This window comes from Neomonachus schauinslandi, chromosome 1 (assembly GCF_002201575.2).
Source record: "Neomonachus schauinslandi chromosome 1, ASM220157v2, whole genome shotgun sequence".
NCBI classification, from domain to species: domain Eukaryota; kingdom Metazoa; phylum Chordata; class Mammalia; order Carnivora; family Phocidae; genus Neomonachus; species Neomonachus schauinslandi.
Genome location: NC_058403.1, coordinates 170,150,460 through 170,167,618, shown reverse-complemented (window position 1 = coordinate 170,167,618; position 17,159 = coordinate 170,150,460). Strand labels below are relative to the sequence as shown.

At 42.9% G+C, this 17,159-nt stretch overlaps 1 protein-coding gene across 1 annotated transcript in view; it reads right to left on the bottom strand.

Annotated features, from left to right (window-relative positions):
- Nucleotides 1-7,347: 7,347 nt before the first annotated feature.
- Nucleotides 7,348-17,159, bottom strand: part of IL5RA (interleukin 5 receptor subunit alpha) — a 28,521-nt gene continuing 18,709 nt past the window's right edge. The window contains exons 8-10 of the mRNA XM_021695110.1: nucleotides 12,735-12,831; nucleotides 11,567-11,651; nucleotides 7,348-7,434 (exon numbers count right to left, since the gene is read on the bottom strand). Of these exons, the coding sequence (XP_021550785.1) occupies nucleotides 7,348-7,434; nucleotides 11,567-11,651; nucleotides 12,735-12,831 (269 nt within the window). The remainder of the gene's footprint in view (nucleotides 7,435-11,566; nucleotides 11,652-12,734; nucleotides 12,832-17,159) is intronic.

Genomic DNA, 17,159 nt, shown 5'->3' with positions numbered 1-17,159 from the left:
CCAGGAAATATGTATGTCTTGGATATTAACTAACAAAGAGTAATAGCTTAATTTGTTTTTATCGTTTTCAAAGTGCTCTTCACACTAAGAAGCAGGAGACGCCAGTTTTATTCCTCTTTCATTTAGGAAATGGAGGTAAGGAGATGGTGCTACAAGCCCAAAGTAACACAGATGATTAGAAAGTCAGGACTAGAAATTAGAACTCTTAATTCAGTGCATTTCAACACCTAGAAATAAGTCTTTCCTGAGAGAAAGAATAAGAGGGAATAAGGAGATCGTGTCTTAAGTGCATGCGGAAAGCAGTCAGAACACGGAGTGGGCAAGAGGGAAATGGTGAGGTCCAAGCAGAGCACATCGGAGGCTGAGATGTGGGAGGTGAAGAATTTGTGAAGGATGAGCAGACTCAGCACAGCCGTTTGGAGCAGCACGTCCCTGAAGTGGGTTCCAGTCGGTTATTCAGGAAGGGACTAGTGACCACCCTCTGTGTACCAGGCACTGTTCTAGCACAGGGGAGTGCTGTGGCAGAGAGACTCCACGAGGGCCACAGAATGAAGGAGATGGAAACCCCCCCTTCCCCCGAGGCCAGTGTGAAGTCACCTGCCTTGGAGTCCCATGGTAGGGGGGAAAGCCAAGGGACCAGTCCTGGCACTTTGTCACAATATGGAAAAATGTAATGAGAATACTAGCTGACATCGATTCTGTGCAAATGAACCTGGTGGTTGAGTTACTATTCATTATTCATATTTGACACGTGGGGAGCCAAGACTAAGAGGTTTAGCAGTATGTCCCAGGTCACGCCGCTGAAAGGGGAAACCAGGAGTTGAGATGCTGGTAGATTGACTCCAGGCAAGTCCAGTCCAAAATATTAGATATCTAGGTAGGTAGGTAGGAACACAGACAGACAGATTTGGTTGCCATACGGCAACAAAAAGGAAATAAGGTGGTGAGCCTCCCAGGAAGTTGAATGTGGGTTGTTAAAAAGTGACCAGGGGTTTAAGCCAAGATCCCAGGTATAGGATTCCTGCAGAAAAACCTCATAAACCTCAGGTGTGGTTACTTCTCTGCTCCAAAGCAGCCCAGTTTGGCTATTATTTTTTTTACTGCAAACGGTGTTTTTTGCTTGTTTGTTATACTGGACTTCAAGCATTCTCAGAGCTATTTTTCAAACAGGCTATCCTGCAAGATCCGAGTTACCAGATAAAATACGGAAATCCAAGTTAAACTTGGATTTCAGATTTTTAAAAAATCAATAATTTTATAGTGTATGTCCCATGCAAAATTTATCTGAAATTCAAATTTAACTGGGCTTCATCTATTTTTTATTTGCTAAGTCTGGCAACCTCATGCAGGGAGGATTCCTCCTCTTTGAGGTAATTAATTTCTAATGCAAAAAGATGAACCATGGGAGACTATGGACTCTGAAAAACAAACTGAGGGTTCTAAAGGGGAGGGGGGTGGGGGGATGGGTTAGCCTGCTGATGGGTATTAAAGAGGGCACATACTGCATGGAGCACTGGGTGTATCATGGAACACTACATCAAAAAATAATGATGTAATGTATGGTGATTAACATAACATAATTAAAAAGGGGGGGGGAAATTCCAGGACCTTGCTGATGTGTTATCAAATCTCTAAAGGTCCATGGCTCTGAGGTGTGGAGGGGGATTCCAGAAATGTTTTGAAGGGTTATAAAAATGGGCTTGTTGCTCAGAACATAACAGAACTAGTTGAAAAAGAAATTTATGTGGTTGGTGTACCGTTTATCATTCTTTAGAACCAAATATCTGAGATCAAATAACAGAGTTTGAATTGGCCCAATCATTCCTCTTTTGTTTGTCAACAGTTAAGATGTTGACTGCTTTCTATGTGTTGAGCACTGTGCTGGGCACTGGAAAACCACAGAAATCAGATTAAGGCTTCCCTCTTCAGGGTTCACTGGAGGTGACAGAAACACTTACTTGCAAATGGTATAAAACATGTGAACAGATAAAAGTATGAACAGAATTTTGTACCCTTGTTTCTTGCAAAACCAACTCATAACAAGCTTAAGTTCAGTCAAACACAACATATTTTTTCACCACCACCTTCCCCCGTAGAAAGATTTTTTTTAAAAGATTGAGAGAGAGAGAGAGTGGCAGGGAGGGGCAGGGGGAGAGAAAGAGAATCTTCCATGCTGAGCACAGAGCCTAACGCAGGGGCTTGATCTCACAACCCTGAGATCACGACCTGAACCAAAACCAAGAGCTGGATCCTCAACCGACTGCACCACATAGGTGCCCCCTCCACCATAGAATGGTTTTTATTGATTAAACATATTTCTCAAATTGGTTGTTTTGCTTAAAAAAAAAGAGAGAAAGAAACAGCACACTCAAATGTAACATTTTGGATCCATTAAGCTACGTACAGATAAATATTGGCCCACAGGCCAAACCTGGCTCATTGCCTGGTTTTTGTAAATAAAGATTTATTGGAACACAGCCACTCTCATTTATATACTGTCTGTGGCTGCTTTTGCGCTATCGTGGCAGAACTGAGCGGTTGCAGCGGGGAACAGATGGCTCTCACAGCTGAAGATATTTTCTATCTAGCTCTTTAAGAAGAAATTTGCTGACTTTTGAACTATGACACCAGTACTTCATTGTTGACTTCTTTCCTGCGATTCCCCGCGCCCCTTCTCAGGTTTACGTCTTCTTTCATTTTCTCACCTGGCAGGGACAGCCGCTTTGCTTTTAGTTTTAATGAATGAAACTAACCTGATAACACACCTTCATGGTGAAGAGGGTCCACCAGAACTTAAAAATAACGCTCACGGGCCACGTGGGCTAATTTTGTTCCACCTGCCACTCATTTATCAAGAGCCAAATGGGTCGCACCGGCTCCCGAAGTTCAGCGGGAGCTCCACGGAACCCAAGGGCTGAGCGGCTGGTGAGGTAGAGAGAGGCATTTCGGGAAGGAGAGCCACACCAACTGTGAGTTCTTATTACTTCATTTTTAAGCTTTGGTGATGGTCTAATTTCTGGCTGTCGCTGTACAGCTTTAATAGATGAATTTACCCATTCGAGCTTCATTCTTTAGAGCTAAATTGAATATATGTAGCTTTTTCTGGTACACTTTTGAGAAATTCACTTTGTTTTTCATTGTCCAGCTAAATTCAGCCAGTTCCAACTCAGTGGTTAAGTCCATTGTTCTTGACTTCAACATGTCTCAACCTTAAATGAGACCAAAAATTTTTAAATAATACAGTAAATGATAAAATAGAATCAAAAAGAAGTTACCTGGGGAATACAGAGTTTTCCTGGTGGCAAAGGACTAAAATTTAGAAGGTAACAGTCAACCGATGAAGAAAAAGATTGAAAAGGCTTTTTCCACAGGAGAAAGCTTACGCAGAGGCATGGAGGGTTGAGAGAGTGTGGTGTTGGTTTTGGAGGGGTGCTCCTTGGGACTGTGGCTGGGGAGCTACTGAGGAGCCGTGTCCCAGGGGCCTTAGCGTTGACAGGAGCTTTAACTTGAAGGTGATAGAGTTATCTGAGGGCCTTGGACAGGGGTGATGGAGGCAGATGTGCCTTTTATGGAGATCCTTCCAAGAAAGACAATACTGGAGGCCAGGATTTTAGTTGAGTTGTAATGGTCCCAGCTGAGAGATGATAAAGACGATGATGGGGGCGGGGAATGAGAAGTGTACTCCTGTTCAATTTGCGGACTTAGACAATGCACCGTCATCTGTGTGAAACAGTTCTTGCTCTGAAGTGAATTTACATTCACATGTATTACCTAAAACAGAGGGCTACTGGCAAAAAGATAAGATTGTCTTCTGGTTCAATATAATCTTTGAAAAATGGCTTTCAAAAAGTTTGTGTCCTGGAACTTGATTTGCAGGGTGTGGAGGCAGGAATAGCTACACGGTCATTGTCACAAAGATCCTTGGGCTAACACCAAGTCCTGTTCTAATTAGGTTTTTCACCTTGCCTCGTGCCACCAAAGATTGTTTTCAGTTCTCTGTTCTTGCTTCTAGACACCTACTTTTTCTTTAACAAATTAGCACCTAAGGTTTATTAATTCCACCAACAGATGGTCCTGACACATACAAGTCTCACCATGAAAACGTTTGGAATTTTTAATCAGGATGTTCTTTGCCCAAGTGGAATTCTTGCCCAGCCTGCATAAATAGCTTGAGGCCTTGAGGCGTTTCAGTAAGGCTCAGATGGCTGTTGGCACACTGAACTTCCCCTCCAGGCTCCCCAGCACTTTCCCTATGCTGCGCTCAGAGAATTCCAACTGCCAAAGAAAGACATTGGACTAAAATCCTTATTGGAAAAGATGTCTTAGAGAAGCACAGTTTGTTCTGAGCGTGCGACTGAAGGCTCTTTGGGAGACAGCTGGCCCTCTCTCCTGTCCTGGTGGGAGATGGAAAGAGGTGGGTGCCAATGTCTAATCAACCTGTTGACGAGGGTATTTACTGTTAAGAGAATGTTCACACTGATTTGTCATGACAAGACTAGTGAAAACTGGACAGACCACTCAAAGCATGCCACATCCAAAGCCTAACTCCTTTTATACAGCGTTTATACGTCACCACCTAGCCACATCATCAGCAAAAAAGGACTGGGATACACTAGCCAGATGGTCAGGTGCACATGTGTGTCCTGGTTATTTCCAATCATGTTCTCATTAGACACCCGTCTTTCTTTCCATGATATTATTATAGGCCTTGGTGATCTCTGCCAAATATCCCTCGGTTCCAACTACATGCAAGGACCTGGGCCAGGGTTGAAAGAGGGTTTAAAGGGTGCAGTGGTCCTAGACACCATAGATAAAAGGATGAATTTCACATGAGCCCCATCCTCCTGGAGCACACAGTTTGGGGAGACATCCAAACTGTGAATGGTATATCCTACAGTGCAATAGCTCCGGGAGAGGCGCAAAGCCCAGAATGAAAACCCAGAGGCAGGATCAACCAAACTGTTTTTGAAGGCTTCGCAGAGGAGACATGGGATTTAGGTTTCAAAAAAATCGGTAGGAGCTGAGCAGTGAGGAAGAGGAAGGTCATGATGCACTGGCGAGACCACACGGTCTACACTGTGTTGCTCCTGAAACACATAGACAAAGATCCAGATGGTGGCACTGGTCCAGTACGGTGACAGCTGGCCGCTGAGGTTGAGGGAGGCATCTCTGATGTGGAACACCACACCCAACAGTGAAGACGCAGCCAAACTGGGGGCAGCTTCTTTCTCTTGCAGCCTCCTAGCAGAGGCAGTGGCCATAAACCGAGGTTTCCAGGTTCTGGTTATGAAAGACATCAGACAAGGAGCGATAAGCCCAAAAAGTGGCAATTTGGGGCAGGACTTTTCCGTCACTTACTCCTTCAACAGTTGGTTTTCAAATTTGGCTGTTCGTCAGAAACACCCAGGGCTACTGTTCATGAAGTGTGACTGGGAAACAAGTATCGGCATCACCTGGGAACTTACTAGAAATGCAGAATCTCAGACCCCACCCCAGACCTACTCAACCTGAAACTGATGTTGGGGCCCTACAATCTGTTTTAATGATGCCTCCAGGTGATTCTAATGTGCTGGCAAGTTTCAGAATGTCTAAGAATGTTCACTAAAAATACAGGTCCTTGAATGCCAGTCACAGAGATTCTGGATCAGTCAGATAATCAAACATTTTGCCAGGGATTGCAGCACCTCCATTGGCCATGCCCTCCTGGTCCCACCTCTAAGCAGGCTTCAACTTTTTTCCAGCAGTCCTCTCTACATTACCGGGCTCACTTGAGCCTGGTAGTCAACCCTTCATCGTGCACTTTCTTCAGTGATTGCACCTGTAAAATGCAGTGGTACAAATGATGTGGGCCTCTCAGGATTAGAGATGATGTGTGCGAAGTATCTAGTATAGTTCCCAACCCTTGGCATCTTAGCTCAGGCTCCTATAATAAAGAATCATACTCTGGGTGACTTATAAGCAACAGGAATTTATTTCTCAGTTCTGGAGTCTGGTGTTCCCAGTTCAAGGTGTCAGCATGGCAGGGTTCTCGGGAGAGCCCTCATACTCGTTGCAGAATGCCAACTTCTCCTATCTTTACATAGAGGAAAGAAAACCCCTTAGGGTCCCTTTTAAAGAGCACTAATTCCCTTCATGAGGGCTCCACCCTCAATGATCTAATCACCACTCAAAGACCCCCACCTCCTAATACCATCACATTGGGGTATAGAGTTTCAACATGAATTGGAGGGGGATGGGCACAAACATTCAGTCCATAATACTTGGAAACTGTGTGCTGCCATACAGGGGGTTTGGAACACTGTGACCTCCTTTCCCTGTCCTAAGCTTCCTACTCCAGGCCCAGGTACCATCAGCACTGTTGGGGTCCTTCCGAGTTCTGTTCCTCCTACCTCCTCTCTCCCCCAGACGCACCTGTATGTACTTGGTTCTACCTATAGCCCATCACCCATCAAGAAGGCCTCCAATCTAGATGCAGACTCATATAGGAGGATGTCGAGAGGGTGTCTAGATTGGGATGTTTGATGGGATGCTTGTAGGATTGACCCAGAGCTACTTGACCAGCACCCGACAAGTTGCTCCAAAATATGTGCAAGCCAACATCTCTCCAGAAAGTTCATTCTTGATTGAGCAATCCCCTTCCCAACCCAATTCTACCTAATGCCTTTCTCAGTATATTCCCAGATATCAAGGCTGCCTTCAAGAATATAATCTCAAATATAGAACCCTATTCTCTGCTTTGGTATGGAGTGATATATTAGCTCTTCACATTTGTAATGAGTTTGCCTCAAGTCGTCCTTCCTAAATCATAGATAGCCCGCCCACCCCCCAGACACTACTTGAAAGAAAAGGTATTCTAGAACTCAGGGGGGGAAAAAAAGCACCATGGCTCCCACTTGTTCTAGGAAAGAGCCTCGAATCTAAGTTCATAATGAACTCCACGCTGGTGCAAAATGCTTTCTTGCTGATATTTCAGCTGAGTATTACCATTGGCAGCTTCAGCTATAAAACGGGCTCTGCCAGTTGACATCAGCCTTAAAAACTGTCTCTTGCACAAAGTTTCAGGCAAGTAATGTAAATCACAAAGATTCGCGGGTGAGGAGTTGGTACCCTGCAGAGTGGGAAGAAAAGACATGGCAGAATGGTCAGATTGATCAATCGCCCTGAGTGAGCAAGGAGTTTTTGAAGAGCCATCCACGCTTTTAAGAAATTTGTCTGGCTGTATTGCCTTGCAGCTAAACTGAGTGTTCAGTAAAATCGGAACTCTTGTTAGCCAAGAAACAACAGTTCCCGTTCTTATCACTGAGGCATGTGAGTGTGAGTTCATTTTTGAGACTGTTACAGTGCCAGTCAAAATACGGAATCTTCCAGGGTCTCAAGTCCAGGCTCTTCCACATAACTTATGACTTCAATTTCTGTTTCACTGGAAACAGTTCTCTGTAAAACAAAACATCCTCCCTTAGGTGTCTTTTAGTACACTTTTTGTTCTCTTGAATTTCTTTACAATTGGTTTTTAAGTGTATTTTGCTTATAAAAGTAGTAAATGTTCACTAAGATAATAGGGAAAATGGGAAGAAAACGAAAACCTATCCATCACCTTATCTCCCAAACACAGCCCACTGTTTCCCTCCAGCCTTGTTTTCTAGGTACAAAGTTACCTTTACAGTTAAATGAAGGCAGATGGATAGTCAGCTTCATAAATTGCTTTCTGTGTAACATCATGTAATATTTTAAAATATATACTCTTGGGCTGCATCACTGAATAGCTCCACCATTTTTCATTCATAGTTTATTGTAGTTTCCCCTTAAATTTAGATATGTGTTTGTCTAATTTGGGCTAATATAATGCTATTAATTAGAAACTTTGTGACAGAAATCCCCTACAAGAACTATTTTTCTACCTTGTTTACTCATTAAACACATTTTTAAAAAGATTTTATTTATTCAAGAGAGAAAGAGAGCGTGCATGCACATGTGTGCACACGGTGTGGGGGGAAGGGGGCAGCGGGAGCAGGGAGCTGAGCAGGGAGCCCAACGCAGGCCCAATCCCAGGACCCCAAGATCATGACCTGAGCCAAAGGCAGATGCTTAACTGACAGAGCCACCCAGGCGCCTCTCATTTAACACATTTTTTAATACCTATAATACCTACTGTACTTTAGACACTGCTGTGCATTGAGTATGCAGTGACAAAGCAGATGTGCTCTCTGCCTTAGGTACTACTATTTAAATGGTTTATATTTCATTTTGGAAGGACCTCTCTCTGGCTACCATTGTAGAAATAAGGAACAGCTGGAAACTGGTCTCTAACAAATCTAAAACACAGGATACATCTTTTTTTTTTAAACAAAAAGATACCTTCTTTGTAATTGATAAATGTCAACTTCTGCCCCTCCGTCTTCCCCCCGCCCCCACCTCTCCCTGCCAGTACCTATCTCTTGAATGTTACAAAACAATTTCTAACTTGGGTCTGGAAAAGCAAAAACTTGCTTAATGAGAGCTCAGGGATGGCAGATATCCTCCAAATCCCAGGACTCTGGGTACCCACACCAAGCTCAGAGATACAGGTTGTAATTGAAAGCAGAAAGTTTCCTTTCCCTCTCACTAAAGGCTTCCTAGTGGGATGCAAAACCAAAACCATCATTGTCAATAGCACTAATTGGTCCCCTCTGTCATCCTTGTAGCAGAGGCCCCAAGAGTGAGTCTGAAGGGCTTTACCTTCAGAGCTACAGGCTGGGGCACTGCTACATGGGGCCGAGGCTGTGGTCAACTCTGCCCTTGCTTGCATATTCTCCCAGGTGGAGAATTGAGGCCATAGGGCTGACAGCATTATGGGGCAATACTTCATTTTCTGAGTTCTACTTGCTATATCTGTCGGTCTCTCTCTTGTCTTTTTTTTACATGAAACTCAACAATGTGAGAAGAAAGTAAGTTGTCTAAGAGGAGCCTAGCTGTGCTGAGCTCTGACATTAATTCCTTGCTTATTTTGAAACCAGCCTTCTACCCCAAGTTGTTATTTTGCACACATGACTTGATTTTAATTAACAACAAACCACAAGCTTATACAATAAGCTCTTAAGCCAGTTTCTTTCACCAACTTCAGAATATTAAAGAAAACCTTTGGGGGCTCTATAGGGAAATTAGATACCAGCATTAAGATGTTCCACTAAGAGGCAAGACAAATGACTTCAGTGGGCTGCTAAAATCAAATGTTTTTCAGGGATGAGTATGCTGGAGCAAGGGGGGATTGACGGCACAAATTCAGATGAAACCAAAACAAGGTTTCACACTGGAGTCCATTCTTCTTCCAGAAAAGCTATTGGTTAACAAAAGCAAAGGCCCTGTTCCCTGATAAAGGAGAACTCAGGATGGAGGTAAGGACAGAGTGGTTCTTCTGTCTGACTCCATTCTTTGCCTGACTAGTTTCATAACTACTATGGTCTATAATTATTCCAAACACCCAAATCGAAAACTCTAACGGTCACAGCTTATTGAAATGATCCATTTCAGTGACTGCTTGACCCTTAACTGCCCTACAAACAGTCACCAGTTTATTCATCCATTCATGAAGCACCTCATTAGAAAACTCTATTTGTTAAGAAAATAGCTTGATCTACATGAGGGATCTGCAAACTACAGCCTGTGGGTAGAATCTGGTTTATTGCCTGTTTTTGTAAATAAAGTTTTGTTGGCCAGAGCCAATCTCTTTCATTTGCATACTGTCTATGGCTGCTTTCACACCACAATGGCAGCATTGAATAGTTGAGAGAAACCTATTGGCTATTAGGTATTTACTATCTGGCTCTTTATAGAGAAAGTTTGCTGATCCCTAATCTAAATAACCACTTAATTTAAGGACAGATTTGACAAAGTATATAATAACGATACACTGAAAATCACAAAACATTGCTGAGAGAAATTAAAACCTAAATAGGTCGATGATATTTTGTGTTTGTAGAGTATGATGCTATGTCATGTTTACAGATTGGGAGACTCATTTTTAAGATGTCCCTTCTCCCCACGTTAACCTACAATACAACACAGTCCTAATCAAGATCCCAGCAGCTTTTTTGGTAGAAATTAATAAAGTTGCTCTAAAATTTATATGGGAATGCAAAACAAAACACCTAGAATAACCAAAACAACTTTGGGAAAAAATCATGTTTGGGGGAACCTGGGTGGCTTAGTCGGTTAAGCTTCCAACTCTTGGTTTCAGCTCAGGTCCTGATCTCAAAGTCCTGGGATCGAGCCCCGAGTAGGGCTCTGTGCACAGCATGGAGTCTGCTTGAGATTCTCTCTCTCGCTCCCTCTCCCCCTCCCGCTCATGTGCTCTCTCTCAAATAAATCTTTTTTTTTTAAAGATTTTATTTATTTGATAGAGCACAAGCAGGCAGAGGAGCAGACAGAAGGAAAGGGAGAAGGAGAAGCAGGATCCCCACTGAGCGAGGAGCCCAATACAGGGCTCGATCCCAGGACTCTGGGATCATGACCTGAACCAAAGGCAGATGCTTAACCAACTGAGCCACCCAGGTGCCCCTTAAATAAATAAATCTTTTTTAAAAAAATCCTATTTGGAAGCCTTACACTAACCTGATCCCCAGGTTCACAATAAAGCGGTAGTAATCAAGATTGCATTGGCGGGGCACCTGGGTGGCTCAGTTGGTTAAGCGACTGCCTTCGGCTCAGGTCATGATCCTGGAGTCCCGGGATCGAGTCCCGCATCGGGCTCCCTGCTCGGCAGGGAGTCTGCTTCTCCCTCTGACCCTCCCCCCTCTCATTTGCTCTCTCTCATTCTCTCTCTCTCAAATAAATAAATAAAATCTTAAAAAAAAAAAAAAGATTGCATTGGCATAAGGATAGGCAAACAGATCAATGAAAGCAAATAGATAGTCCAGAAGTAGACCCACACATATATAGATAACTGATTTTCAACAAAGATGCCAAGACAATTCACTGGGGAAAGGATGATTTTTTTTCACAAAATGATGCCAGAACAATTGGGCAGCCATGGGTAAGTGAGCATTCAGTTAAGCTTAAGTGCTGTGAATGGCAAATAGGGCCTAAGGAAATGCGTATTTGGGGAAGTCATTTGCCTTCTCTATGGTTCTTTATACTAAGGACCTAGGAAAAGCTCCTCTGAAAAATGTTATTGATTAGGGTATCCATGTGCAGAAACACGGGTTCTTAAAACATCAGAGCTAAACAGGACATTGGACCATCTCATCTATGCCCCTTGACTATATAGAAAAAGAAGTCAGGGCTCATGGGATTGAAGGAGTTGCCCAAGCTCAGTTAAGAGATGGCTGATAGAAAAAATTCCAGTCTGACTGGTGAGGACACTTATAACTGAGCAGGACCTTTCCAATACTCCAAGACAGTAATGAACATATGTAACATAACATTGATCCAAAGAGCAGAATGACTAAAGCGACATAAAGTCACTGCCAGCCCCCCCCCCCCCGCCGGGTAGACACTGCTTTGGAATATGGAAAACCAGTAACCTGATGACCAGTCCCTGGAGACCCAACCCTGGGCAGATAGGACCCATCATAAGAACCTTCAACATTACCTCAGGGCTGACCATTAGAAAGAAATCTTTAATACTATTTTTTGGTGCCGGAACCGGTGGAAACAGCCTGGTCCATAAGTGACCTCTGAAAACAGCGTAAAAGAAAATTAGGTGAGCAAGAGCATCCTTTCTTGTCTTTCAGTATCTACTCTACAAATTGACCTAGTTAATCTCAGGACTTGCTGTTCTATAAATTCAAAACCTTTATCGACCAAGATTAAAAATATCTGTATTATAATATTAGTTGGGCTATGATGTGGCTTCCGGATCATCCAAGAAAGACATGATAGTGATTGCTTCATGTTGGTCCATGTTTTCAGGCCTAATTTCTGAACATGGGTGATGTGTAAGCCCTTGTGCCCCACCACTAACTACAGTGCTGGCTCCAGCCCGTTACCCAACCATGCTGGCTCACAGAGTTTGCTTTGCTTTTCCTCTCCTTTGAACTGCCATGCTCCAACCCACAGAATATAACATTTATAATAATGAAGCTCTTTAAAACCTAAGTAATTTTCTAAATTATGAAAGGACTGAGACAGAGCATGTTCTTAAGCCTCCTAAATGGCACTTTGCCTTACTGAATGCCAAAGTGGATGAGGAGTTCTTATGGGGCCATTTGCAGGCTCGAGGATTGGTCAGCAGATCTGTATCACCTTTCTACAATCTGTGTTTGACCAAAGGACAATCAGCCACTCAGGGACTGGGTGAACAAAGAGTATGGGTAGGAGTTGGCACCTCCTAATTGGAGATCATACCATGGGAGGCACTGGGGTGATTTCAGTCTCTAGGGCGCTGCCTTCCTTTACCCAAGCTATAGAAGGAGTCTGCTAGTGGCTCAACTAAGAACACCAAATACTGAGTGGGAAGGCAGTAAAGGAGTAAAAAGAACATGAAAGTAAAAGGCTTCACAGCAATGAATACATTGTCGAATTCAAGAAGGGTGTGTAATGGCTGAGGGGCTGTGTTGTGCTCTGTCTGGTTTCCATAAATCACCTAAGGATGTTTCTCACTTTTTAATTCGGTCCATACTCATCTTGGAAAGGCGGTACAGAAGACACCAAAGCACTGTAAATCCCATCTGGTAACAAGCACCCTAATGGATGCAGGGCACAAGTGTAAAAATTCCATACTCAGACCTCATTGGAAACATGGAAATAAATATACCTACATTTTACAGATGAGGGTGAAAATTAACACGATGAAGCAGATGGTTGCCATAAGCACGATGAGAAACCATTCTGTGGAGGGCTTCTGATCATCATTTCCTGATGGAAAAAGAAAGAAATCAGAGCTAGAATCAGCTGCAGATATACGAAATGACTAGAGGCAGGCATCAGAAAACTTGGGTTTGAGTTGCCAATGCTGGGTGAGGCTGGGCAAGTAGTTTAGCCTTCCTGAGCCTGAGATTTTTCATGAGGGTGAAATGAAGCCACTTTTAATATTAAAACATTATTTAGTCAGCCCGTAGATATTTATGGACCACACGTGATGTAATACTGCCTCCTGAATCTTGAAGCTTATCAGCTTTGGGTGAGTAGTAAGGTTTTTAGATAAAAAATCTATAAAAGATAAGCCCTCTTAGTAATCTAATTGCATCATAATAAAAATAGTATATAAAGTTGGAAACTTAAGTTGTAGAGGAAGTAAATGATGGAATAATACTCAGAGTTAACCCTAAAGGCATCAGACTCTGCTAGAAGTACTTTGCAATCTTAATTATGCTCAATACCCCTTAACCATTATTCCCATTTCACAGATAGGAAAGTAGAAGCAAATTGCCATTAAGTCAATATAAATATGTTGCATACCATCTTACGCTCCAGTTAAATTTGCTTCTCATCTGCATTCAAGGACAGATTCTTCTATTAGTTTTGATGATATCTTTGGGATGTGTGATTATTTTTTAAGGTACTGGAAATGCTTTCAGGAAAAGCCCCAGGTCCTTAACCCCATGGTTTTTAAAGAGGTAATGCACCTGTTAAACTGCCTGATTCACTTCCAGAGAATAAGGCAAATCTTGCCTTATCTCCCTAGATACTAGTTTGCTTTCTGTGGGAGAGGCCACTCACTAATTCATTCCTTTATTCACCCGTTTAATAAATATTAGACTCCATTTCTATGTTTGGCACAGCACAGGTTGCTGGGAGCTGGGTTAAAAGCACACATGTGGACTCTCCCTGTGTGCTACTTAGATCCATTGAAGAAGAAAGGCTCTAAGCAAATAATGACATAGGTAATGACTTAAAGCCGGCTGCGCTAAGTGTGTGGGGGATGGTCAAACTACACTGCACCAGAAGAAAAGGGCCCCAAACCTCAGTTTGCCATTAATTGTTTCTTTTATAAAATGAAAAGTGAGGAAGTGGAACTTTCAAGTCCTTGTAAATATCCTAAGCCTTCCGAAAGCTCCAACATAACTTCAAACTTAAAACATTCAACGTATCAAGAGGGAGAGATGTCTTGAGGATTTAATGCTAGTGAGTCCAACTTTGCCTTGATCTCTTGCTTTTTTGCCTCCTTAGAACTCTATTTGGGATTTATCTTCTACTTTACCAAACCTTTAATCTCTCCTCCTTCATCTCTTCCCTTCTGCTTTCAAATATTCATAGAGTCCTTTATCTCGAATAAGCCATTACTTTGCTCTGCCATCTCTCCCAACTATCATCACATACCTTCCTACTTTATTTCCCAGCCTAATTTCTTGAATAAGGGATTCAGGCTGCTTCATTTCCCACCTCAGAAACTGCTTTTTTTATTTGCTGGTGGCTGCCTCCTAGTCGAATCCAAAGGACACATGGTTTCTTTTTCCAACTATTTTGCCTGACCTCCTTCGTGAATTTCAGACATGATGGTTGCGCCTACCTTGAAACCAAGTCATTGGCTCTTTTACCCAATATTGCCCTTCCTCAGTGGCATTTCCTTCTTCCCTTTTTAATTTTAACTGACCCTCTCAGCTCAGCTCTGGACCCTTGGGTTTTTTCCACTGGAAAGCTTGTTGAACAGAGCTGCATCTCTGAATTCCGTGCGTTCTTCTCCCTGGTCTTTATTCCTGGCCCATCCCTAACAACACAGCTCTACTTGTAGATCTGAAACTGCCCCTAGGTGAAACCCACTTAGATGTTCCTCCAAGCTGACAACATTGAAAATTAAGCTTATGCTCTCCTTCATATCCGAACGCCTTCTCTCACTGACTTCCCCATGATGGTCTCCCTACTGGGATCGTTGGAAGTCACTCTGATTCTTACTATTCTCTACAGCCCTGCAGCCTTTCTCCATGGACTAAGTTTACATCATCACATCATACCCACTCATAAAAGTAAGAGAGGCCTGCCTTTGTCCCATGCATGCATCCTTGCCTGGTGTGGAAATCTGGTTTCTCTTCTCAGCCTCCAGTGGAGGTCGCCATTCTGGGCCTCCATTCCCTCGTCCATAAAAACAAGCAAGTTGAAATACATGATCCTTAAGATCTGTGCCAAGTCAGCTTCTTTCTAATACCACTGACTCCATCCAGGCCACTGTCATTTCCTATGTACTTACCTTTGACACAATCGATTTTAGAAAAGTAGTCGTTTGTGTTACTGAAGTTCTGAAAATTGTCATAAAGTATACAAAATAAAAACAGTAATCAGAAGTAACTAAAAGCTTATTTTCTGTACATTTTCATTTTTTTTCTCAGTGTTCATAGGTACCAGACACTATGCAAGGTGCTCAGCATGCATTTTAGTGTAATTCTCACAACAGTGTGTCAAGGTGGGTACCACTATCCTCACTTGGCAGATGGAGAAACGAGCGGAGAAGGGCCAACTCAGTCCACTGAGGACACAGCTCGCAGGGGGAGCTGGGATCCAAGCCTGGGAATGCCTGAGCTGTAATGCTCTTAACCATGATGCAGGGATCCCATTCCACTGCCCATCATCCCCAAACTGAGGACACAAACAGCCCAGACAGGAGCTCCACTTAAGACATCCTAAGCATTTCCCTATCACTGAACACTCTCCTGAGAGTCATCTTCCCAGCTGGATACCACTTCCCTGCAGGGAAGCACTCTTTCACTGTGGGGTCCCCATGGTTGGACATAGCTAAGTTGGTGGGCTGCACTCCAACAGGAGGGGGCTGCATTGCAAACTAGCATTCCCCCTGATGTCCTCAGGCTGCATGCAGTTGGGACTGAATCACTTTATTAAAAACCTATGACCATTGTATCTTTTTTAAGTTTTAAGGTTTTGTTTTTGTTTTTGTTTTTTTTAGAGAGAGAAAGAGCATGCTCAGGAGCAGGGGAGGAGGGGCAGAGGGAGAGAGAGAACCCACAGCAGACTCCACACCCAGCACAAAGCCCAATGCAGGGCTCGATCTCACGATCCTCACGTCATGACCTGAGCCGAAATTGAGAGAGGTTTAACGGACTGAGCCACCCAGGCGCCCCAAGTTTTGGGTATTTATACGTATTATTTTACAAAGAGGCATTAGTCATACTTTGTAAAATGATTTTAAAAAAAAGTGATAAGGAGGCAAAACTTTTATTTTCCCAAATGCCACAGACACTGAAAGGTTCTAGAACTAATACTCAGTGGCGTGGGTTGTGACTGAGCATCCTGTTAAACCTAGTTTTTATTGCACTGGTTCATAGCTAATGTAAAGAGCAACTGGGATGAACTAATACCGTCAAATGCCATCTAGCTGTATTTCCCAGTCTGATGTCCTGAATAAGGGATTTTTCTGCTTCATTTCCCCATTTCTGGAACCCACCATTCTATGCTCTTAACCGTTGTTCAAGTACCTTAATAAGTACATTCAGAAACTCCAGACTCCTATTCCATCCATGCATGGGATATAAATTTAGCAAGGGGTATGTCAGCAGAAAAAAAGTTATCCTGTTTACAACCAGGTTTAACAGGTAAAGTGTAGGCCCCGCAGAAAAAGACATGTTGTAAATATTATCAGGGTCACACACTTGGTCCCATTCGTGTCTCAAATTGTGAAATACCTCCTAGTCAGATATGCCGAGCGCTGATAATAGTACCGTTCACCTCTGACCATGATTACAAAAATCTTTTCAGTTAAGCCACTCTCCAGCTATGCACTTCAGCTCTCACTTTGATAAACAAAGCTTTTCACTGAATTAGCAAAAAATACAAAGGCAACTGATTTTATTTCATTCAGTCAAAAAAAGTTATTGATGCATGCAAGGTGCTACGTGGGAAGCAAAGTCATGGTCGCTGCCTGGAGGGAGTTGGCAAATGGGTCATTTCTCCTGGCCTGGCTTCTGCAGTGTTCCTGATGCGCTTTAGAAAGACCCCCCTACCACCAAGTGAGAACAGAGCTCAGCCCCAGAGGAAAGAGCCAAGGTCAGCGCTACCATGAAGAAAACATAAACAGGCAGGTAAATTTAGTACAAGGAAAAGCTTTCACATACGGCCAAATGGAAATTACTTGTGGATTATCTACTGTTTAATTATTAATGCAAAAGTCTTGAGTCAGTTATATAAATGAGTGAATTAAAGTTAGCATCGACTCTGATTTCACTTAAGGTAGAAAAAGGGAACAGGCCCCAAGGGCAGTACATATGTCCTCTGGGTCAAAGTGATAAAAAAATTTC